This window comes from Astatotilapia calliptera, chromosome 17, assembly GCF_900246225.1.
Source record: "Astatotilapia calliptera chromosome 17, fAstCal1.2, whole genome shotgun sequence".
Classification (NCBI taxonomy): domain Eukaryota; kingdom Metazoa; phylum Chordata; class Actinopteri; order Cichliformes; family Cichlidae; genus Astatotilapia; species Astatotilapia calliptera.
The window spans coordinates 26,244,630-26,263,998 of NC_039318.1; the positions used below are offsets into that span (position 1 = coordinate 26,244,630).

The window sequence follows — 19,369 nt, forward strand, 5'->3', positions numbered from 1 at the left end:
TCACTCACTCAACCTGTATTCAACGCTCAGGGCAATGACTGCTTTATCCCAGACATAAGTACAATATGGGGCTGTTACCGTGCTCTTCCATCATTTTTCCACTGCCCTCCTCTGTCATGACTGAAAACCTCCACTAAGATTTCGAAGACATGAGCACAACAGCCTCACCAAAACAAAGTGCAGTTCCTGGCATTTCCACAGCAACACCCTCTCACTGGGAGAATCTCCAAGGTGACGCCCTCTATTGACACGCCTAGAGGTGGCTGGAGCCTTTTTTGTAAGCAGGTGCATCCTGTTCACAGACAGATGGTGTAGACTGAGAAGGGTTTTTCTGTTATCTCTGTGGGAATACCTATGTGTAGCTTCATAACCTGACTGGAGAGCAGCATCAGGGTAAACAGAGCAGACAAAATGGAATTCAGATTAGATTATCAAGAAACAAATGAAGAATTTGCATTTGGAAGTCACTAACTTTTACGGAACTTGGGTGAAGACATTTATATAAATCGAGGGGTTTAAAGAAAGCAATCTTCTCTGTTTTGGCCTGCATGTTGCTTTCAGCTCTTGGATATCTTCTCTGATATTATTAAGTTGAATTTCAATGCAAGGATCTGTTATTCCAAGTCTGATCTTGGACAAACAATGGAGGGGTTTGGGCATGAGCACTTTCGAGAAGGAGAGAATGAGAGCCAGCAAGCGGACTATCGAAGATTTGTAGGGGACACTCAGCGCTCATGTAACAATGTTTCATCCCGGGAATTAAAACGTTACGTCCGGCAAAGCTCACACGGTCATGAAACTGCAGCTCAGCGATACAATGCCACACGGATCCAGGCTGGTTTAGGCCCAGAGAGGTAGGTGACTGGGATAAAAAAAAAACACCTTCAGGTATCAAACTAGACAGTATTTTGATTCAAGTACAGCCGCAATTTCTCAGCTGCAAGAGAAAATTTATGTCTTGCTGTTAGTTACCACTCTTGGTGATGTACGTTCAGCTCACTCTTACCAGCTGCAGCTTTGCAAGGTTACTTCATGTAAATTATCTTTGTGTACCTGGATCAATTTACATGTCCACACACACACTTTGCAAATGTGCTTGAGGTTAAATCATGCTTTCAATGTGCTGCATTCTTAGTAGTTTGGAGGCCATGCAGACAACAACACTGAGTTTATGGGCAGGCGCTAATACAATAAAAATGGCTTGTCATAGGTTGTCAAGTGCTATTTTTAACCTGGTCCTTCTGCCCCTTGTACCCACCCACACACTCACAACTCTTTGATGCACCGTCAAGGCAGGAGTGAGCAACATGCTGCAGGGAGGATAAACAAGGCTAAAGCAAGCGCTTAGAATAGCTACAGTGCATAAAGGAACCACTGACCCATATCTGCAACGACCCACATTTAATTTGACACACAACACAGAGAAGGAAAAGGATCCCCCCTGAGTCACCTTTGCAAACATATCTAGCAACTCTCGCCTTGGATTAACACAGAACAAAGAAGGACTGTCGATTTAAGGGCATAAAATGTGATTCTGAATATTGTCTGGTGATAATATCAGTCTCAAATATTTTGTGGATCAGAAACAACATCTATACAGTGGTGCTTTAAATTTTGTCAACCCTTTTCTCTAATTCTGCAAAAGTACACTCATCACAAAGGGAATGGTTTTGCAGAAAGTGGCCAAAGACTGTGCCCATCCTTCATGGTTGATATTTCTCAATAACTTATTTTTGTTAGTGTCATTGTCACTGCTGGTAGTAGTACTAGACACCCCTTTAGGCAACACAGGTCCTTCAGGATGGCACATCTATGCGTTCTGTTACAAGAAGGTTTGATTTGTCTCTCAGCACACTCTCAAGAGCGTGAAAGAGATACTGGGAGATGGGCTGTTTCACAAGAAGGGCTGGAAAGGGCCATCTGGTTCTTTGTGTGATCAAGAACAGAAAGAGCACTATCAGAGCTGCACAGTGCTGGGCTGTGAGCACAGGTGCCACTAAAGGACATCAGGACCTTATGGCATGCTTATATATGTCTGTTTCTGACAGTTTGGTCAGAAAAATGTATGAGTAGCTTTCTGGAGGTTCTTGCTTAGTTCCTCTTCAAACAAAGCAGCAGATAGAGTTTAAGCCATTCTGCAGCCCAGTCCAGTTCTCCTTGTGTGATGGCTCAACTCCTTGCAAGGAAAACATTCTTGTGACAATATGTAGAGGCTCCACTTACCACTTCATGCTATTAGTGCTGACAGAGATACGGGTAAAAAGCAAAACTAAAAAAAAAAAAACTCAGGAGGGATAAGCAGAGAGCAATGGTGTGTGGAAATCACCTGCAAAACCACTCTGTTTTGGAGGGTTGTCTTGTTGTTGCCTCTCCAGTGTACCTGCAACATTCACTTGCACCAAAGCAGATGAAATTCACAGTGGTTTATGCTGATCTCCAGAATCTCAACTAACTTTGTGTTATAGTGTGAAATCAATAATGCAAATCTAGAGTAAAGTGTTCTCAGTCAATATGATAATATGGTGTGATGGATCAGAATGGGAAGAGTCCACCATCAGGACAGCACTGAACAACAATAGTGTGCATGAGAGGGCTTCAAAGAGAAAGTAACTGCCCCCTAAAACAAACACCGCAGTTTGCTAAAGATAAAATGGACAAGCCAGATAGCTATCAGAGTAATGCTGTGTGAATGGATGAGCTCTGCATGTTGTCATAGAAGGAACAAAGAATGTAGAGGCATCTGGACTGAATCTCCAACCCGGTGTTCTAAAAAGTCCCCCACTCAGATAAGAAAGAAGGTCATTTTTTGGAACAGGCACGCCAAAATCCCTATCTCGAGTCAACAGAAATGCTTAGGGTGGTACCTAAAGCGAGCTGGTTAAGGCAACACCAAACATCTGGGAGCTGAAGCTATTCTGTACAGAGCTATGGGGAGAAATTCATTTAATTCACGTGCAGACTAATCAACAGTTAGTTGCAAACATTTGGTTGTAGCTATTGTTTCACAAGCAAGTCACGTGTAAGAAATTTTCTTTTAGCGCTCATTAGGCTTTTTTCATCTAGTTTGATGAAGGTTTAGGTCATATTTGCAAAGCAATAAAGACCTTTTAACAAGCTTCACAAAATATGTAAGAAATGCTGTTAGCAAACATGCTGTTATGTTACATGGACATTTGTGTTGAATGTACAAGTTTAAAGTGAACAAAGCATTAACTTCTGACACAGTTCAGCCACCCTGTTATTGATAATTAGCCATTTATTTGGCTGTGAGGTGCATGAATGAACAACTCAGCCTGTTTCCTGAAAGTCTGGAATATATCTAATAATAAACTGGAACATACTTGACGTTGGTGAAGTCATCCATGTGAAAAACCTTTTTTGACTGTGCCAGACCTGGTTTGGGTTATTGTTAAAGAGCCTAATTCTTTCCTTCCAGAGAATACAAGACACCCACCATCATATATATAATTGGATGAAAGTAATGCCATGCAAAACATTTATGCTCCTGGCAATACACTGTCAAATTGTCAAGAAGTGTATGGATGCATACACTGACTGTATGGAGTAGTTTGATGTTCCTTATAATTTCAGTTCAGTATAAGTGGGTGTGTACTGAACAGTTTTAGGAACTATTTGGCATCCTTAAAATAGACATCCCTACTTCCGTTGTAGTTGAACTTGCTTGATTTGTTAGAAATCAAAACACCTATAGATATGTTTTCTACTAGTAAGCTGTTTTCTATGTTTACTTTTAATGACTATGTCACATAGAGTAAGGTATTTTTTTCAGTGGTAGAATTTTGCATTCTTAATAAAAAAAATTGTAAGTAAATAACAAAAGATCACAACATTTGTTCAATAAAGGTCCTTTCCTTAAGTCAGCATAGCCAGCCTGAGTTACAGTGTGTTAAAGTATTCAAATGTTCAAATGTTATCATGTGAATGAAATGTGGTTAGTGCTGGCCTTTCATTGCACTTAATCCTGTTAAGAACCTTTGCATGTGACCAAAATTTAAATTCAAGGCAATGTTTCACTAGGTTAAGGATATTAAGCCTTAAAAGTCTCATCTGTATTTCAACCTGATATGATGAAAGAACTGTCTATGGTCACCTGATTTCCACTTTCACTTTGTTAAAGTTCATGCTCACGCACTATGTAGGATCAATCACCATTCAGGCTTCTGCCTTATTCTACCAAGCTTGTATTTACACCAATATCCTATATTTAGTAGTAACACATGAGGATGACTTACACATAGACTATAGTTTGCTAATTACACACAATTAGAGATTTTACCAACAATACAAAAAAGGGGCTATTTTTAAGTGAAAGAAAAACTGCCAGTGTTTAAAGCTGAATATAAAGATTGCCTGGTTATTACTGTGATTTGTCACTATGCTGTGGGCAGGCTGACAAAATGTTAGAGATAAAACTAGTCTGGCTGCACATCCGTGTAGTAAACGTTTCACCTGAGCCCGTGTTGCTACTTTGATTCCAGATATTGTTCCTGATTTCAGGGTCACAGGAAGCACAGGGTTAAACTTGCCTGAAGGGGAGAGGGGATGTGACGCTGCTGCTAATATATAACACCAACACGCACTGTCTGAAGACAGCGATAGGCAATCACTTCTTGACTGGCTTCATCGCTGACGTTTACATCTTGGAGCCACAAAAGACTGCTGTTTTTCTTTTATTTTTTTGGCTAAAAAAATCCAGTTTGTCTTTCGAGGTAACGGGAACAAACTGCTTTCTGTTTTAATTGCTCTCAGTCTACAGCTGGAAAGTTACCTCCTTTTTGGCCAGCGTGGGCATCCGCTCAATGAGGTAGCTAGCTAACCGTAATCTGCAAAAGATGTTGAGTTTACCATAGCAGAAAAGATGCGTAGTTTAAATTGCTTTCGCTTACCGGTTTTAAAGATATAAGAAGCTTGTTTTAGAGTGTCGGGAGCCTTGTTTTTTTTCTCCCACAAGCGAAGCTAAAATAAGAGAATAGCTAATGCTAAATGCTAATGGTTTCTCCCACATGTCTGCACGTATAGTTCAGCATATAACCAGGATGCAGTGCGTGAAAACTTTGGGATGTGTGTTTTCGTTTTTGTTTTTATAAAATAACTGTTTTATTGTGAGCAGGATGTTTATTTTATTCGTGCAGGCATTACTCTTAAGGGGGCAATATGAATATCCACGAGAGTATCTAAAACTGAATCTGACGCTATTGGGGAAAACATTATTTGTGTTAAACATTAACGACTGATTGACTTGGCCAGCTTATCAGTTAATTTATTACTTATAATTACTGCTTAGTGTTTAGTACAAGTACAAGGTGGTTGTTAAAACACTCGTGGTGATAAGGCTTTCAGTCCTACGTATACTGGTAATGGTTTACTATTACTTTAGGTTAATAGCTTGACTCGACAGACTGACTTCATTGAGTGATTATGTATTTTTGAACAGCTAAATTATAACGGTGTTACTCACATAATTTTAATATTATTAGACGCAATGAACTTGGTTCAAGTAGAAGTAAACAAACTAAACTTTACGTTTCTGGAAATGCTAGATAAGGTCTTGCAACCTTTATGCAACCACATGCTTTAGGAAAATGCAACATATGCCACTGAACGCAGCACCAAACTCGCTCAAAAAGTCTTCTGAAATATCACCGATCGCCTGATATACCAGAGGGTTTATTCAATATAGAAATGGACCAAAATATTTACCAAGTATTAGAATGCGTTTTTTTCCCGACGTGGTTTAAATACTCAAACGCCAACCTTGGGAGCAAGGTTCACCTGTTAGCTAACGTTTGCTAAGCCTAAATGAGTAGTGATTTGAAACCCAAGGTAATTCATAAGCATGTGAGCTAAGTGTTGCTAAAATGTAATAATCCGTTATAGCTTCTGGAAAATGAGCGATGTGGAGGGTCCTCGATAGCATGGATAAGGTTACACGGATGATGCATAGTCGCATCTCTGTATAAACAAAGGCAGGTCTGACTGCCATGTTTTTGCTAACTCCCGGCGTGCAGCGCAAGCAGCTAATGTTTGCTAGCTGATAATGCAATGTGGGTCACTAGGGGAGTAAACGTTATCGTGCAAGTGTAGATGACACGGCGTTTTGAGGTTACCGTGTTCTTCTGACATTTAATCCAAATCTTTTAACTCTACTGTTTTGCATTTCATTCCTTGAAAATCGAAAGCATGCATGATTGGCTAATATGGAATGGTGCAGTTATATGTTAGTGGGTCACCCGGCCATGGTTTCCTTCACACGCGATGGTGTGGAGAGTAGTGCACCGTTATCTGCCTCGTGTGCGGTTTGTTTGGCATTAGATTAGTTATTAAATAATAACGTGTTTAATGTTTTTATTACACATCTCCCTTCAGCAGAGACTCGATTTTTATTTTAGTTTAGTGAGTTGTGGCTAAGCTGTGGTATTTACCCGTAGAAGTGTTGTGGGTTTCCGAGTGTCCCCTGTTTTGGGTTTAAAAGGTGATCTCATCTTAAGTACCACCAGCAAGGTTGCAAGTTTAGTACAGGATTATTTATGGGGGAAGCACCTGTCACGCAGGCGCACTGACCCCAGGCTGGCTGGGGATGTTGATGTTGCCATGGTTATACCTTCCTGTGAGAAGGTCACCCACCAAAGCTCTGCCTGCACAGTGGCTGTGCAGTCTTCCTGCAGAGCGTCATTACACTGTCTGTAGATGAACATCCTAATGTTGAGTGTTGGCGTTAAAACAGCTGATTGAAGTGGCTTTGTTTTGGTCATTTGACAGCATGGCAGATTACCTAATAAGTGGTGGCACAGGCTACATTCCCGATGATGGGCTCTCGGCACAGCAGCTCTTCTCCACTGGAGGTGGTCTAACATACAAGTAAGTTTCCCTTCATTGCAAAGTTTTTGTTTCGTTTGTTTTTCTTGAAAATGTTTTCATTAATTTCAAAGTAAGGTTTCCTCATTTAAAAAAAGGAAAAAAAACCAACCTTTTTGCGAAGTTGTGGGTGGAGTGTAAGCACCAGTGCTTTGTAATGGCCAACACGTTTTGAACCGGCAGATCTGACCAACAGTGTGTTGTCTCCGATGGTCAAACGGCTGAAGAGCTATGCTCTAAAGGAGATGGGTTGACTTACAAGTGAGTAAAAGAAAAAAACAGTCACCTTCAAACTGAAAATCCTTGATCTATCTAAATAGTGAATTCATAGAGGAGAAGCAAATAATTGTTCTTCTACAGCAACTTTATTTTGACTGCAACAAACTATATCAAAAATCCCATGAACCGCGGCGCATGAAGGCAGATGGTAGATATAAGGCTTTGTGAAATTCTTAACTTGATTTGGGTCATGGGAATGAAAATTGCTTTCACGGGACATCGCTGTTTTATTAACTTCAACTAATCATCAAAGTATGTGACCTCTCCTGTAAATGCAGAAAGCATGATGGAGCAGCTTGTGCTCTTTAGCATGAATACTTCTGATAAAAGCACTCATTTCTGACCTCTTGCAATTCTTGCACTCCTCTGCTTGACATTCTGATGACATGCTGGATTTTGTGTAGACTTATTTTCCTTCATTAACTCTTGTAAATAGCCTTTTATTTTCATAACCATAAATGAACAAAGCAAGCTAAGTTGTAGTGGTTGTTTGGCACTAAACAACCAATTTAATCTTGCCTGCATTCATAAGTTCCCTATAGTGCGTCACGTGTGGAGGGAAAGGTTGCAAACGTGACTGCCTGAATTGATATCATGTGAATTTCAGGGGTAATTGATAAGAATGAAATTCAGATCAGTTTCTCGACCTCCTAATTAACGCAATGCAGATAGCTGACTCAGCATATATAGTCCACCTAAAAATTATTTTTTTATTTTTTTATTATATGAATGAAAAAAATATTTGATTACAAACTTTTTTTTTTCTTGGAGGAAATAGTCAAACAGGGAAACTGATACACAGTTGCAGGAAGATAGAATCAGATTTCTGTGAGTGGCAGCTTCCTGCTATACCAGATGCAGCAACCTTGTTCTGAATGCGACGTGTCAACATTTTGCTCCAATCAAGTCTACTTTCACACCTTTTCTTCCTGTAATGGCCCTCAAAGTATCAGTGCACGACTGCCTGTATACCGACTGTCTGTTCAAGGCAGTGTTAAGAGCACACAAATGAGTTTTAGATGCCGACACTGTTCAGTACATCTACAGGTTCCTTCCTGTACATGTCTCTGTTCTAATGCAGCTTTCTGACACAAACAGGGTATTTACTGTGGTTGCATATGAGGTCACTGCCATCCACACAAAGCTACAGGCTTTAATTAACCCGTTTAATTCAAGCTATATAAATAAATGTGTGAACTTTTGAGACTTGGAGCCGAGTGTACACTTTCAAAATCATTTTAAATGTTAAAGCTGGTAAGGAGAACTTGCATGGCAGCATTCTCCTAGAACCTGATAATGGAGTGGGGTCACACTTAGCCAAAGTTACCTCAGGCTAAGGATGGAATATTTTAAGCATGACATTATGATCTTTAGGTAGTAATGAAATGTTTCTTTGGTAGTCAGTTTTAATAAAGGGAGGTGACTCGGATACAGAGATCTAACCTGTACCAATTAACTTTAATAATAGGATTGTAGGGTGTGGGCACATAGTGCTGTACAAACCTTGATACCTTCAGAGCTTCGTTTCTGTGCTTTGTCTTTCAAAATCAGTGTCAGTTTTACCCTCAACCAAGCTCTGAAATCTAACTAAAACCAAAATAATATTAATAATAATAATACAGTGCGGCTAAAACCTGTGATAATACACACAACTATACAACTTCAGTGCCAGGGAAAAAGCTGACAGGTGAAGGCCTGTTGTGGCCTTTGGTTTTACTTTGAAACCATTAGCATGGTAGATTTGTCTACATTTAACATTCAAATGCAACCTGTGCGATATGGCCGAGCCAGTGTTTTCTTTAGGAGTCAAAGCCAACACGGCAATCAGGTTACTGCTGACTTGGGGTCAGCAGTAAGCAGACAGTATAGTCTGTGTGCTGCAGCTGCGGTTTGTGGCTTCTGCTAAATGACAGCAGATGTTCCTTGGACATTTTGCTTGTCCCGTTTTGCGCTTTAAAGTGAGGGTAGGCAAAGCCTTCTACCAGATTTCTCTACTCCTGTTCTCAGTTAGACCCGCTTTATGTTTGTGTACTGTTACCTCATAGTTTCCTCCAACATTCACTAGATGTATAAAGCTTCACTTATTCCTCCTTATTTCCATTTGTCCCCTGCTTTTTTTCCCCCCCTCTCTCTCTTACATAAACATCTCAAAAAACCCACAAAATACATACAGACTCGAGCTGAAAAATAAACACATCATTCCCACGTCTGGCGCTCGCTGCTTCACTCATCTTTCTGCCTCTTATTGTGTTTATACAGGCCAGGAGCTGAAAAGAGGTCAACTGTAGCTTTTTACCAAGTAGAGGGCGCACCCAGCTGCACTTAGTGTCTGTACTCAGCCGCAATGCCATTTTGTAATTTTCTGGGAACCACGATGTGGTGCAAGAGCGTCCAAAAATGGGTTGTTGTCCTTGGTTAAAATATTACACAGAAGGAGAGGAGTGACTCTGTAGGAAAGTGACTTAAAAAAATTATTACAAGGCCTTGATTACAATCAGAAGTCTATTCACATTCTTTGATAATCTAAATAGTTCTGTTATCACTACAGATCAAAAACTGTAGTACTTTTATTAGTTTGTTCAGTACACCCCATTTGCTTTGAGATACCCCTCAAAGTTGTGAAATCCTTTAATTCATCTGGTTTTCTTAGGCATGCCATTACAAGCTTTCACTGAAACATATAGAACACCATCTCCTGGAATATTTCTGAGGTGTTGTTGGAGTTTTAGACCTCACAATACTGCTAAACTGCTGCTATTAGCCCCTTACTTTGCACTTTGCTTATGTCTTTCAGCGATTTCCTGATTTTACCTGGCTTCATCGACTTTACCTCTGACGAAGTGGTGAGTAGCGTACACATGTGAACAAGGAATCTGAGTCATATTTTTGCCCTTTTAAAACAGTCTGCATCTTTTGGTCTCTTTCTGCTTTGCTATTTTTTTTTTTTTTTTTTTTTTTTTTCCCCCCCCAATGTGGTCACCCACTGGCTGCTCCCTCACCCTTGTGGTCACATTTGTGTCCGGTTAGTTACTCATCTTGCAGCAGGCAAAAGGGGGGTTAATCTCAGGGCTTTACGGGAAATCCCTCTCCTCTGCTTCGTCTATCTGAAGGTTTAATTTAGTTTTAATCTCTTTCTGTTTCCTTACGAGTTAGAGTGCTTTCTTTACTATGGGACATATTTGCCTGGCTGCCATATTATGTTCTAGTTGTTTTCTCCACAGTCTTGGTCTGCCCTAGTTTTTCTCAGGATAGTGAACCTATTCATGCTTAAATAACACAAATGCTTGCACAACCTTGAATAGTGAATAAGTCTAAATACTTTGAGGCATAGAAGCATGAAGTAGTGCTGTGTGTTGAGGGTGGTGGTGTTTTGGGACATTGTTTGCAGTCATGGTCTTCCTCACATTCTTTAATACCTCACAGTAGAATTTAGCAGGTTGGTGCAGTTGTGTGCTCTGGCAAAGTGGCGTTAGGCATTTTCTCTGGCCTTCACCATAAACCTCTAAAGAAAACGCTGCAAGCACCCACTATAGTTTATGTCTACATCAGATACTGTTGAGCCACTTCCCTGGTTTCCCATGTTAGTGGAATGTTATTATTTTCACTCTGCCAGTGGATTGAAACGAAATGTGCTGGTTGTTTTGGGAATCGGCGATAAGTAAAAGTAAACCTGGTCGTTGGACACTGTAGTGTGGCTCATCCCTATTTTTTTCCAGACAGTGTCATGTTTCTTTCCCTGGTAGGAACAACAGTTGCAGTATGTTACGTCAGTGTCTTTTAATTTGGAGGCATTTCATATCTAATATGAACTAAATCTAAAGCTTAAAATATTTTTTTTAAGCTTAAAATTGGCTCCATTGTTTTCCCGTTTTTATAAAAGTTTGCTTGTATTAACCTTGTTGTGTCCTTCTGGTGTCTGATCTGAAGGATATTTACAGTGAAGTCCTTCATGGCTATCTAGTTCATTCTGCCCCCTGGTGGACCACATGCAAAATATTCAATCCCCTATTTTTTTGTCTTTCAGGACCTGACATCAGCACTGACTAGGAAGATTACATTGAAAACCCCTCTCATTTCCTCCCCCATGGACACTGTGACAGAGTCGGCCATGGCAATAGCTATGGCGGTAAGAAACTAGCATCTTAAGGACACAGTTTTTTATTTTTTTATTTTTTCTGTAACTGTTTAATCAAAAAGCACACATCTCATTCTTTCTTTCTTTCTTTCTTTCTTTCTTTTTTCTTTTAAAAAATTTGGTAGCTAATGGGAGGCATTGGCATTATTCACCACAACTGCACACCAGAATTCCAAGCCAACGAGGTCCGCAAGGTCAAGGTAAACTGTGACTGCATACAAATATTTATACACATTAAAGGGTGCTAACTAGAGCAGGGCAATATGGCCAAAAATATTTATCACGATATATATATTTGAAAATTTGCGATAACGATATAACTGACGTGAGACAAAATACAACTCCACAACTTCACTAGCGCAAAAAAAAACTCGATCCATTTATTTTCACTTAAACAAGCAGCTGTTTTTTTTTTTTATGTGCATTAAAGCTATATAAAAATTATCCACTGAAGTTAAAAAGAGGTGCTTTGCAACATTAAACTGCAGTGTGCCAAATATAAAGTCAAATACGTATTTTTCGGACCATAAGGTGCACGGGATTATAAGGCACATTAAGCGAAACAAAGCAGTCGGATAAATCAAACTTTATTCAACTCATACTTCTTGCTTCCTCCACTTCTGTACCATTGATTCATTAATGCTGTATTCTATCACAGCTGCTCTATTCCTGTGTTGTTGCAGTATATTAATGACTATTAGTTTCCTGTCTTCATTTATTTTACAAGTGATAGCAGAGCTGTACGTTTGAATGTTTTCAGAAATCTCTGTCAGAACATGCTATATCATGCTTAGGTAACTAGCAAAACTAGCGAGCTAACTTCCGCTAACGTCCTGCTAACTTCTAACTCCGTTAAGTGTAATAAATTCTGTTCTCATGGATGCCTGGATGTTAAACTTAATAGACATTCATACACCTGGTAAAGCAGCAATGCTGATAGTTTTATTAAAGATGAAAGAATTTAGACCGTTTTTAACTCTCAGTGATGCTGCAGTGTTCGTTTGACTTTGGGACCTGAATCGGACGGAGTTTAGGACCCAGATTACTCCCAGATTTACGAGCGCCTTAGTCCGACAAATAATAAAGACGGCTGCTTGCATGTTCTACAACAAAATGTGCTTTGTTGTGTATCTGACGGACAAACGCCAAACCAGTTCCACATCACTGAAGTGGCACCACTTTTACAAACTAATTCTGGTTCATCCGTTTCACTCAACAATCTGCTTTCTCCTTTCTCATTCTCCATTACCGCCATGCTTTTTCGGCCATGTGCGTATGAAAACAAAGGCACTGCGCATGCGCGCGTTACCCATAATATATCGCGATATTTTAATTTCTTATCGTTGCCTAACATTGTACCGGTATTACTGTGAACGGTATAATATGGCCCAGCCCTAGTGCTAACCTTTACCTCAACCAACATAATTCAGCTGTTGTGTGATTCATGCTCTTGACTTTTCTTGTTATGGTGTCCCATCTTGTCCCTATATAGGCTATGGTAATGGCGTCACATGTGTGTTATATTTGTGTGTGTGTGTGTGTTACTTACTGTTTTTCTGCTGCTTCTGCTCACGATTTTTTTTAATTTTTTTTTGTGTAGTGTGTTTTGGCTTTTGCTGTTTTTTTTGCCACATTACCGATGTACAGTGGAAAATAATTGTTTTGGTTTCTGTTGGCTTCCAGAGGTTCGAACAGGGTTTTATTACAGACCCAGTTGTTATGAGTCCACGCCACACAGTCGGGGATGTGTTTGAGGCCAAAGTTAGACATGGTTTCTCTGGTATTCCTGTCACAGAGACAGGAAAAATGGGCAGCAAACTGGTGGGTATTGTCACCTCCAGAGATATCGACTTCCTCTCTGAGAAAGACCGTGGCAAGCCTTTGGAGGAGGTGTGTGTTCTTGTTGCTTTTAAGAAACTCTGTCATTTATAAAAACTTGGCTTTACCCGATTATTTTTACACTGACCCCGTCTTCTCTCAGGCTATGACTAAGAGGGAGGAGTTGGTAGTGGCTCCTGCTGGTGTTACACTAAAAGAAGCCAATGATATTCTGCAGCGCAGCAAAAAAGGTGAATTTAAAGAAAAAGTATTTGTGTAATAGATGTTGGACTTCTTTTTGGTTATTGTATTTTAATAGCCCGACTTTCTGTGTAACCAGGCAAGCTTCCCATTGTAAATGATAACGATGAACTGGTGGCCATTATTGCCAGAACGGATCTAAAGAAGAACCGGGAGTACCCCCTCGCCTCCAAAGACTCACGCAAACAGCTTCTCTGTGGTGCTGCTATCGGAACCAGGGAGGACGACAAATACAGACTGGACCTGCTGGTGCAAGCTGGAGTTGATGTCGTTGTACTGGTTGGTGCTTTTTAAAAAGTTAGATTGTGGTCGGTGCTTTAATAATGATCGGTCACATCACAGATACTTGGATGTATTGTAGAGAAGATAAATCTTTATTGTCATTACAGTCATAAAAACTGTCCCCCATCGGCACTACTTAGAAGATTCATTTCAAATTTTAGAGCAGCTTGTAGCTAAATGGCAGCCACTGTCAGTCACATGGCTAATTTCTATAATTTTCTCATTAAGAAATATTTCAGATTATATTTTAATAGTTTTGGAAATTATTTTAAGGTTTGTTTGTTTTTGTTTTTTTCTTACATTATTGTATAGCTAAAACATATTTTAGAATTCATAAAAAAACAGTACTATAAACAGCGCAATAAGACATCTAAATAATTAGCCTTGAAAAGGAAAAAAAAACTACTGTAGTAAACTTAAAAAAACTGATTTTTAATTGGAGATACTAACATTAAGAAAGTATTAAAACAGGGCACTTACATTGAAAGGGATTGAACTGGTCATTGACTGCATTTTAAAACTGACACTACAGAGTGCTACACAGAAATTGAGATGCAATATGAGATTATGGGGTTTTATTTTAACATTGACATCATTTTTAAAATGCTAAGGGGTCTGTCGGTGATTCTAGTGTTAAATGGCGACAGGATGTGAAACCTGTGTCATGTTTTGGTTTCACTGAAGAGCCTAGCAGTGTGGCTGTTGTTAATATTGGCCATATAATGGCAGGTCTGAAGCGCCTTGAGGCGACTTTTGTTGTGATTTGGCGCTATATAAATAAAATTGAATTGAATAGATCTCGAAAAAGAGTACAGGCACTATTCATGCATGGTGAGAAACTGTCAGACTCTGTGTAGAACACTCTACTGTTACTAAACACAACTAAATGGAATGGGTACCACCTTGTGGTGCGATTCAGTATTGCAGGTAAATTACAAACTGATGTTATAGCCCAAATTGCTGTGTTTTGTTTTAAAATTGTAGCTTAGATGTTAATTATTACAGAGTAAAATTCTCAAGGAGATATGTGACTAAGTCCACAAATAAATCCATGGATCCGTGGGGTCCGCCCCCTAGGGGTGCAGAGCCATTGTAATGGGGGGGCGGTAATGAAAAGGGGGGGGGGGGAAACAACAACACTTGGACACTGCTAGCACGGGGCACCTACACAAACGCAAAGCAGGAGATGAAGCATAGCTGAATATGTTTCCAAACCAACTTCATTCTAAGCCAAAGACTAGAAAATATGGTGAAGCATATCTTCCCTTTGGCTTCACCTGCACAAGTGCCAAGGTAGGTCTCCCTTGCATAGTTGGTTTTCCCTTCGTCGGGAGCAGGCGTTGGGCTCTTCAAATCACACAGTATCCCACATTCTTGATTTTTAGTTCACAAACACTTGTTGTAATGACTAACTACTCCTGACATTTTGGAGATGTTAGCTCTTTATTTAGTAAAGTTACAGCGGGATACAAATAACATCAGGCTGATCCTGCCACAATTTGTTCCCCCTGTCTAAATCACGGACAAACAGTATCCCACAGTTGTTTATATTTTTAAACCCATTTTTTTTTAAAAATGTATTGATAGCAATGTTGAATATTATTAAACAGGAAAAAAACAACCACATGTAAAATAATCACACGGCGACGCCATTCAAATGTCTGTTTTGACTTATTAGGTGTTACTGTATTTTATGGTCTAAACTTATTATGTTTAAACCATAAATATTTTTTTATATATATTTTCTTTTTTTTTTTTCTTTCTTTTGTTTTTTTTAGGACTCGTCGCAAGGCAACTCGGTGTATCAGATCAACATGATAAACTATATTAAGCAGAAGTATCAAGAATTACAAGTGGTGGGAGGAAATGGTGAGTCTGTTGGTGTGGGGAGTGAGTATTATGTGGCTGTCCCTTTATGAACAGTAACATAAATGACAACAAAATAAACAGATATATTTTTTTTTGCACACATTTCTTGACAGTTTTCACTTTTCCACCTTTCCTACAGTGGTCACAGCAGCCCAGGCCAAAAATCTGATTGATGCCGGCGTGGATGCTCTGAGAGTCGGCATGGGCTGCGGCTCCATCTGCATCACACAAGAAGGTATTCAGTGTGGAAACCGTGATATGATGATAGAACTTAAGTGTAGTGATAAGTATTTATAAAAAATTATGCCGATCCTTTTTCCGGCAATGAGCTTTGCTAAGATGAAAAGGCCATCAGTTGCTAGTGGAAACTAATACCCTGAGACCACTCCTAGTTGTCATGGTGATTTGCCGAGGCCTCTGTTCTGTGTTGCCATGGGGACCGGTCTCATGTTCAGACTAGGTCATATTTATGCCGAAACAAACAAACGAACAAAAACAGTGTTTTTAAAACAACATGGCAGTCACCTTTGATGTGTTTTCTACTTTCTAGTCATGGCATGTGGACGACCCCAGGGGACCTCTGTGTACAAGGTGGCAGAGTATGCTAGGCGTTTCGGTGTGCCAGTCATCGCTGACGGTGGCATTCAAACTGTGGGACATGTGGTGAAGGCTTTAGCTCTCGGTGCATCAACTGGTGAGGTTTAAGAGATGGCGACGTGCAGTTTGTTCAAGCTAATATTTCATATAGGTCTTTAGAAATGTCTGATTTCTATACAGTTCTATACATTTCTTTCACAAGAAATTTGCTCTCACTCCAGTTATGATGGGCTCCTTGCTAGCAGCCACAACTGAGGCTCCTGGAGAGTACTTCTTTGCAGACGGTGTGCGACTGAAAAAGTATCGTGGTATGGGCTCCCTGGATGCAATGGAGAAAAGCACGAGCAGTCAGAAACGCTATTTTAGGTATGTGTGAGGTTATTAAAAGCTACAGCTATTGTAATATTGTGAACCACTGGGATGTATATGAATTTGGTGATATGTTGTCCACAGTGAGGGTGACAAAGTGAAAGTAGCCCAGGGTGTGTCGGGCTCAGTCCAGGACAAGGGTTCCATTCACAAGTTTGTACCATACCTGATAGCAGGAATCCAACATGGGTGCCAAGATATTGGGGCAAAGAGTCTGTCCGTCCTTCGGTGAGTTGTGTGTGTGTTTTTTAAGGTTATGAGATGCTTTTATAAGCAGTATGTATGATGGTGCTTGTATGTTTTATACAGTTCCATGATGTACTCTGGAGAGTTGAAGTTTGAGAAGCGCACCTTATCTGCACAGGTGGAGGGTGGTGTTCATGGTCTCCACTCGTAAGTGCAAAAACCCACAAAAGAATGTCTTTTCTTTTAGTCATATTTTAGCTACTTGATATAAACAGTGTAGAGTGTAGACTGTATATAAAAGATGGGCAGCCGTTTCTTAATCTTTCTGGTTTCTAAAGAGCAGCAAACAGAAAAAAATCAGAGTAGAAGTCGATAAGAAACTGCTGCTGCTGCTGCCTGATGTTACCTCAGAAAAGATGAGTTTCATTTTGTAATATGTGAGCCCACTGAGAGAAATGGAGGGTAAAGCATGATACGCGGTAGCACAGACAGTGCCCATGCATCCTTTCATGAACTAGCTGATTTGGTGTTTCTTTGCCTCCACAGATTTGAGAAGAGGCTTTACTGAACAGGGGTGTGACATGTGGATCACCCAGTGCACAGGACCTTCCCAATCTTACAGTGACCAAATGTTATATCGCTACTTCTGCTAGAACACATGCCGCCAACTACACCCCCTCTGCAGCATCATATTCACTGTTGCTCTTTCTGATCTTACCCGGCTGGTCTAGAGGGAGGGGGGAAAAGAAGGGGGAGGAGGGGCATCGCAGCGAAGTGTGAATTTTCAAACTGACACCTAACTCTCTGAACACCTTGGATTTTGCACTTAAGAAGCAGAGCATCAGGGTCTTTGGAAAAACACACACACCTGTATCACAGCTATACAGCCCGATCCCAGTTATATGTGCGTGTCGATGGCAGTGAGAGAACAAAGGGGTTGAATTAAGAATAGTGTGCTTGAATGTGTGATATAGTTTTGTGTATGTGTGTGTGTGGGGACAGACAAAGTGAAGGTGCGCTATGTTTATTTGTCCTGTTTCTGTTAGTGAGCTGACAACAGTCATTGTGCGCAGGTCCCATCAGCATCCTTTTTTTTGTCTTTATTTCTTAATTTCCCCCTGATGTTTACCTGCGAGTTGCCTCAAACATCCCATTTTGGAACCAGAATAATACACACATGCAAACAACAAGAGAAACACTTCTGCTCTATTTGTGCAGCGTGGCAGTCGATCACGGCAAACATCATTACAGGTATGCGCTGCACGAAGAGTAGCCGCTTATAGTTGAGCATTCATTCACTCGGTGTATCGTGCAGTCAGAAATACACGGCCATGGTAGTCATCTGGTCAAGTTTGTCTCCTCCAGTGTCAACAGTAGATGGAGGTCAGACCTGCAACCTTTTTATCTTCGTGAATATTCATTTACCCCTTAGACATACTGAGCCGAATAACCAGTGTCCCATCTCGATGTGTAGTGTTCATGTGTTGAGCAAGGAGAGGACCAAAATCCGAAGATCAGGTATATTTAAAGGAGGAAAAAAAACAATAAAAATGTGTCAATCAAAAATAGTTGAGTTTTTTTGCCCGTACTTTGAATACTTTTAGATATATTAAAAACAACAAAAGCTTTATATTAAACCTGTATAGTCTCGGGGAGGGGGGCTTTGAAATGAGCATGAAGGGTTTTTGATATGCATGTTTTTTTTCACTAAGCCAACCGTGGCTGTATTTATATTCTGCGTTAATTGCATACATACTGCCAAGTGTATTTACACTTCGTTTGACACTTCTTTTATAAGTTAAAAACCAAAATTGGTGCAACAAGTTGCTTCTCACTTGTTTGTTCCTGCTCTTTTCACGTCGTGGCATAGTTTCTCGGAGTCTTAAAGTGTCTTTTCACTGGAGACATGCCTTGAAACGGGGGTGGGTAACAGCTGTAAGACGGCTATGTGAAAATGCATTGAAATGCATAATGTTACAGACCTTCTTGACTCCATTTCTTGCTTTGAAACAGTCTCATTGTTTGTTTTTATCGTTAAGCTTATGTAGGAGTAGGTTTATTTTCTAACATTTTCATACAAAGTTATGTTTTTGTTTTTTGTGGCCCAGAGTGTAAGCAAGAATTGTTTTCCTAACTGGCTAATGTATTACACCCTGCGCAGGGTTCACTTGACTAACATGATCTTGCAGCTGGGCTGAATTGCAAAAAGTACATTAAAATATATGGAGACTTGTATACCTGTAGTTGGAAATGACTGCTGCTTGTTTTCAGTTTCCCCACCTAAAGTTGTAATTCAGGTTTTTAAAACGTCTTAAGTTGTCAAGTACAGAGTCCTGTTGGTCCATCTAAAAAGGCACAAATACAGTTATTTGAAGTAGTTTTTTTTGTTTGTTTGTTTGTTTGTTTTTTGCCTTATCAGCCTCACAAGCGTTGCCAAAACACAGCGGTTGCTTATGCAACTTGCAATCTAAATGACAAGATAACTGCAATTTAATTTTTTTTAATTTTTATTTTTTTAGATGGACTAAAAAGACTTTGTATGTAGTAAATCGTTTAGGGGAATTTGAGGACTGTTGTGTCAGAACATGTTTACAGTAAAACACTCGACAGAGGAACGTTGCTTTTGCTGTTCATCAAAGTAAAAAGAATAAATGAATAAAACCATGTATGGGCTGTTGTCTTTTTGTATGAACCAAG

The 19,369-nt window shown here is 39.9% G+C and overlaps 1 protein-coding gene across 5 annotated transcripts; it reads left to right on the forward strand.

Annotated features, from left to right (window-relative positions):
- The first annotated feature begins 325 nt into the window (after window positions 1-325).
- On the forward strand, window positions 326-19,336 carry impdh1b (IMP (inosine 5'-monophosphate) dehydrogenase 1b). 5 transcript variants are annotated; one of them, XM_026146335.1, is made up of 16 exons: window positions 328-854; window positions 6,781-6,879; window positions 7,060-7,137; window positions 9,950-9,998; window positions 11,180-11,281; window positions 11,416-11,490; window positions 12,974-13,180; window positions 13,272-13,359; window positions 13,449-13,648; window positions 15,430-15,520; window positions 15,660-15,755; window positions 16,071-16,214; window positions 16,339-16,483; window positions 16,571-16,714; window positions 16,796-16,879; window positions 17,219-19,336. In XM_026146335.1, the coding sequence occupies exons 1-16, from the start codon at window positions 643-645 to the stop codon at window positions 17,238-17,240; spliced, it is 1,836 nt and encodes a 611-aa protein (XP_026002120.1). In that variant the 5' UTR covers window positions 328-642; the 3' UTR covers window positions 17,241-19,336. The 5 variants fall into 5 exon arrangements, with proteins under 5 accessions (XP_026002122.1, XP_026002120.1, XP_026002121.1 ...); XM_026146338.1 differs by lacking the exon at window positions 328-854 and adding an exon at window positions 4,546-4,825; XM_026146339.1 differs by lacking the exon at window positions 328-854 and adding an exon at window positions 4,546-4,730.
- The last annotated feature ends 33 nt before the right edge of the window (window positions 19,337-19,369 follow it).

What these genes read in the sequence shown, in the direction of transcription:
- impdh1b (XM_026146335.1), top strand. Translation starts at nt 643, where the DNA reads ATGGAGGGGTTTGGGCATGAGCACTTTCGAGAAGGAGAGAATGAGAGC. An exon ending in GGAGGTGGTCTAACATACAA is followed by an intron (nt 6,880 to 7,059) that starts GTAAGTTTCCCT and finishes TTGAACCGGCAG; the next exon opens with ATCTGACCAACAGTGTGTTG. An exon ending in GGAGATGGGTTGACTTACAA is followed by an intron (nt 7,138 to 9,949) that starts GTGAGTAAAAGA and finishes TATGTCTTTCAG; the next exon opens with CGATTTCCTGATTTTACCTG.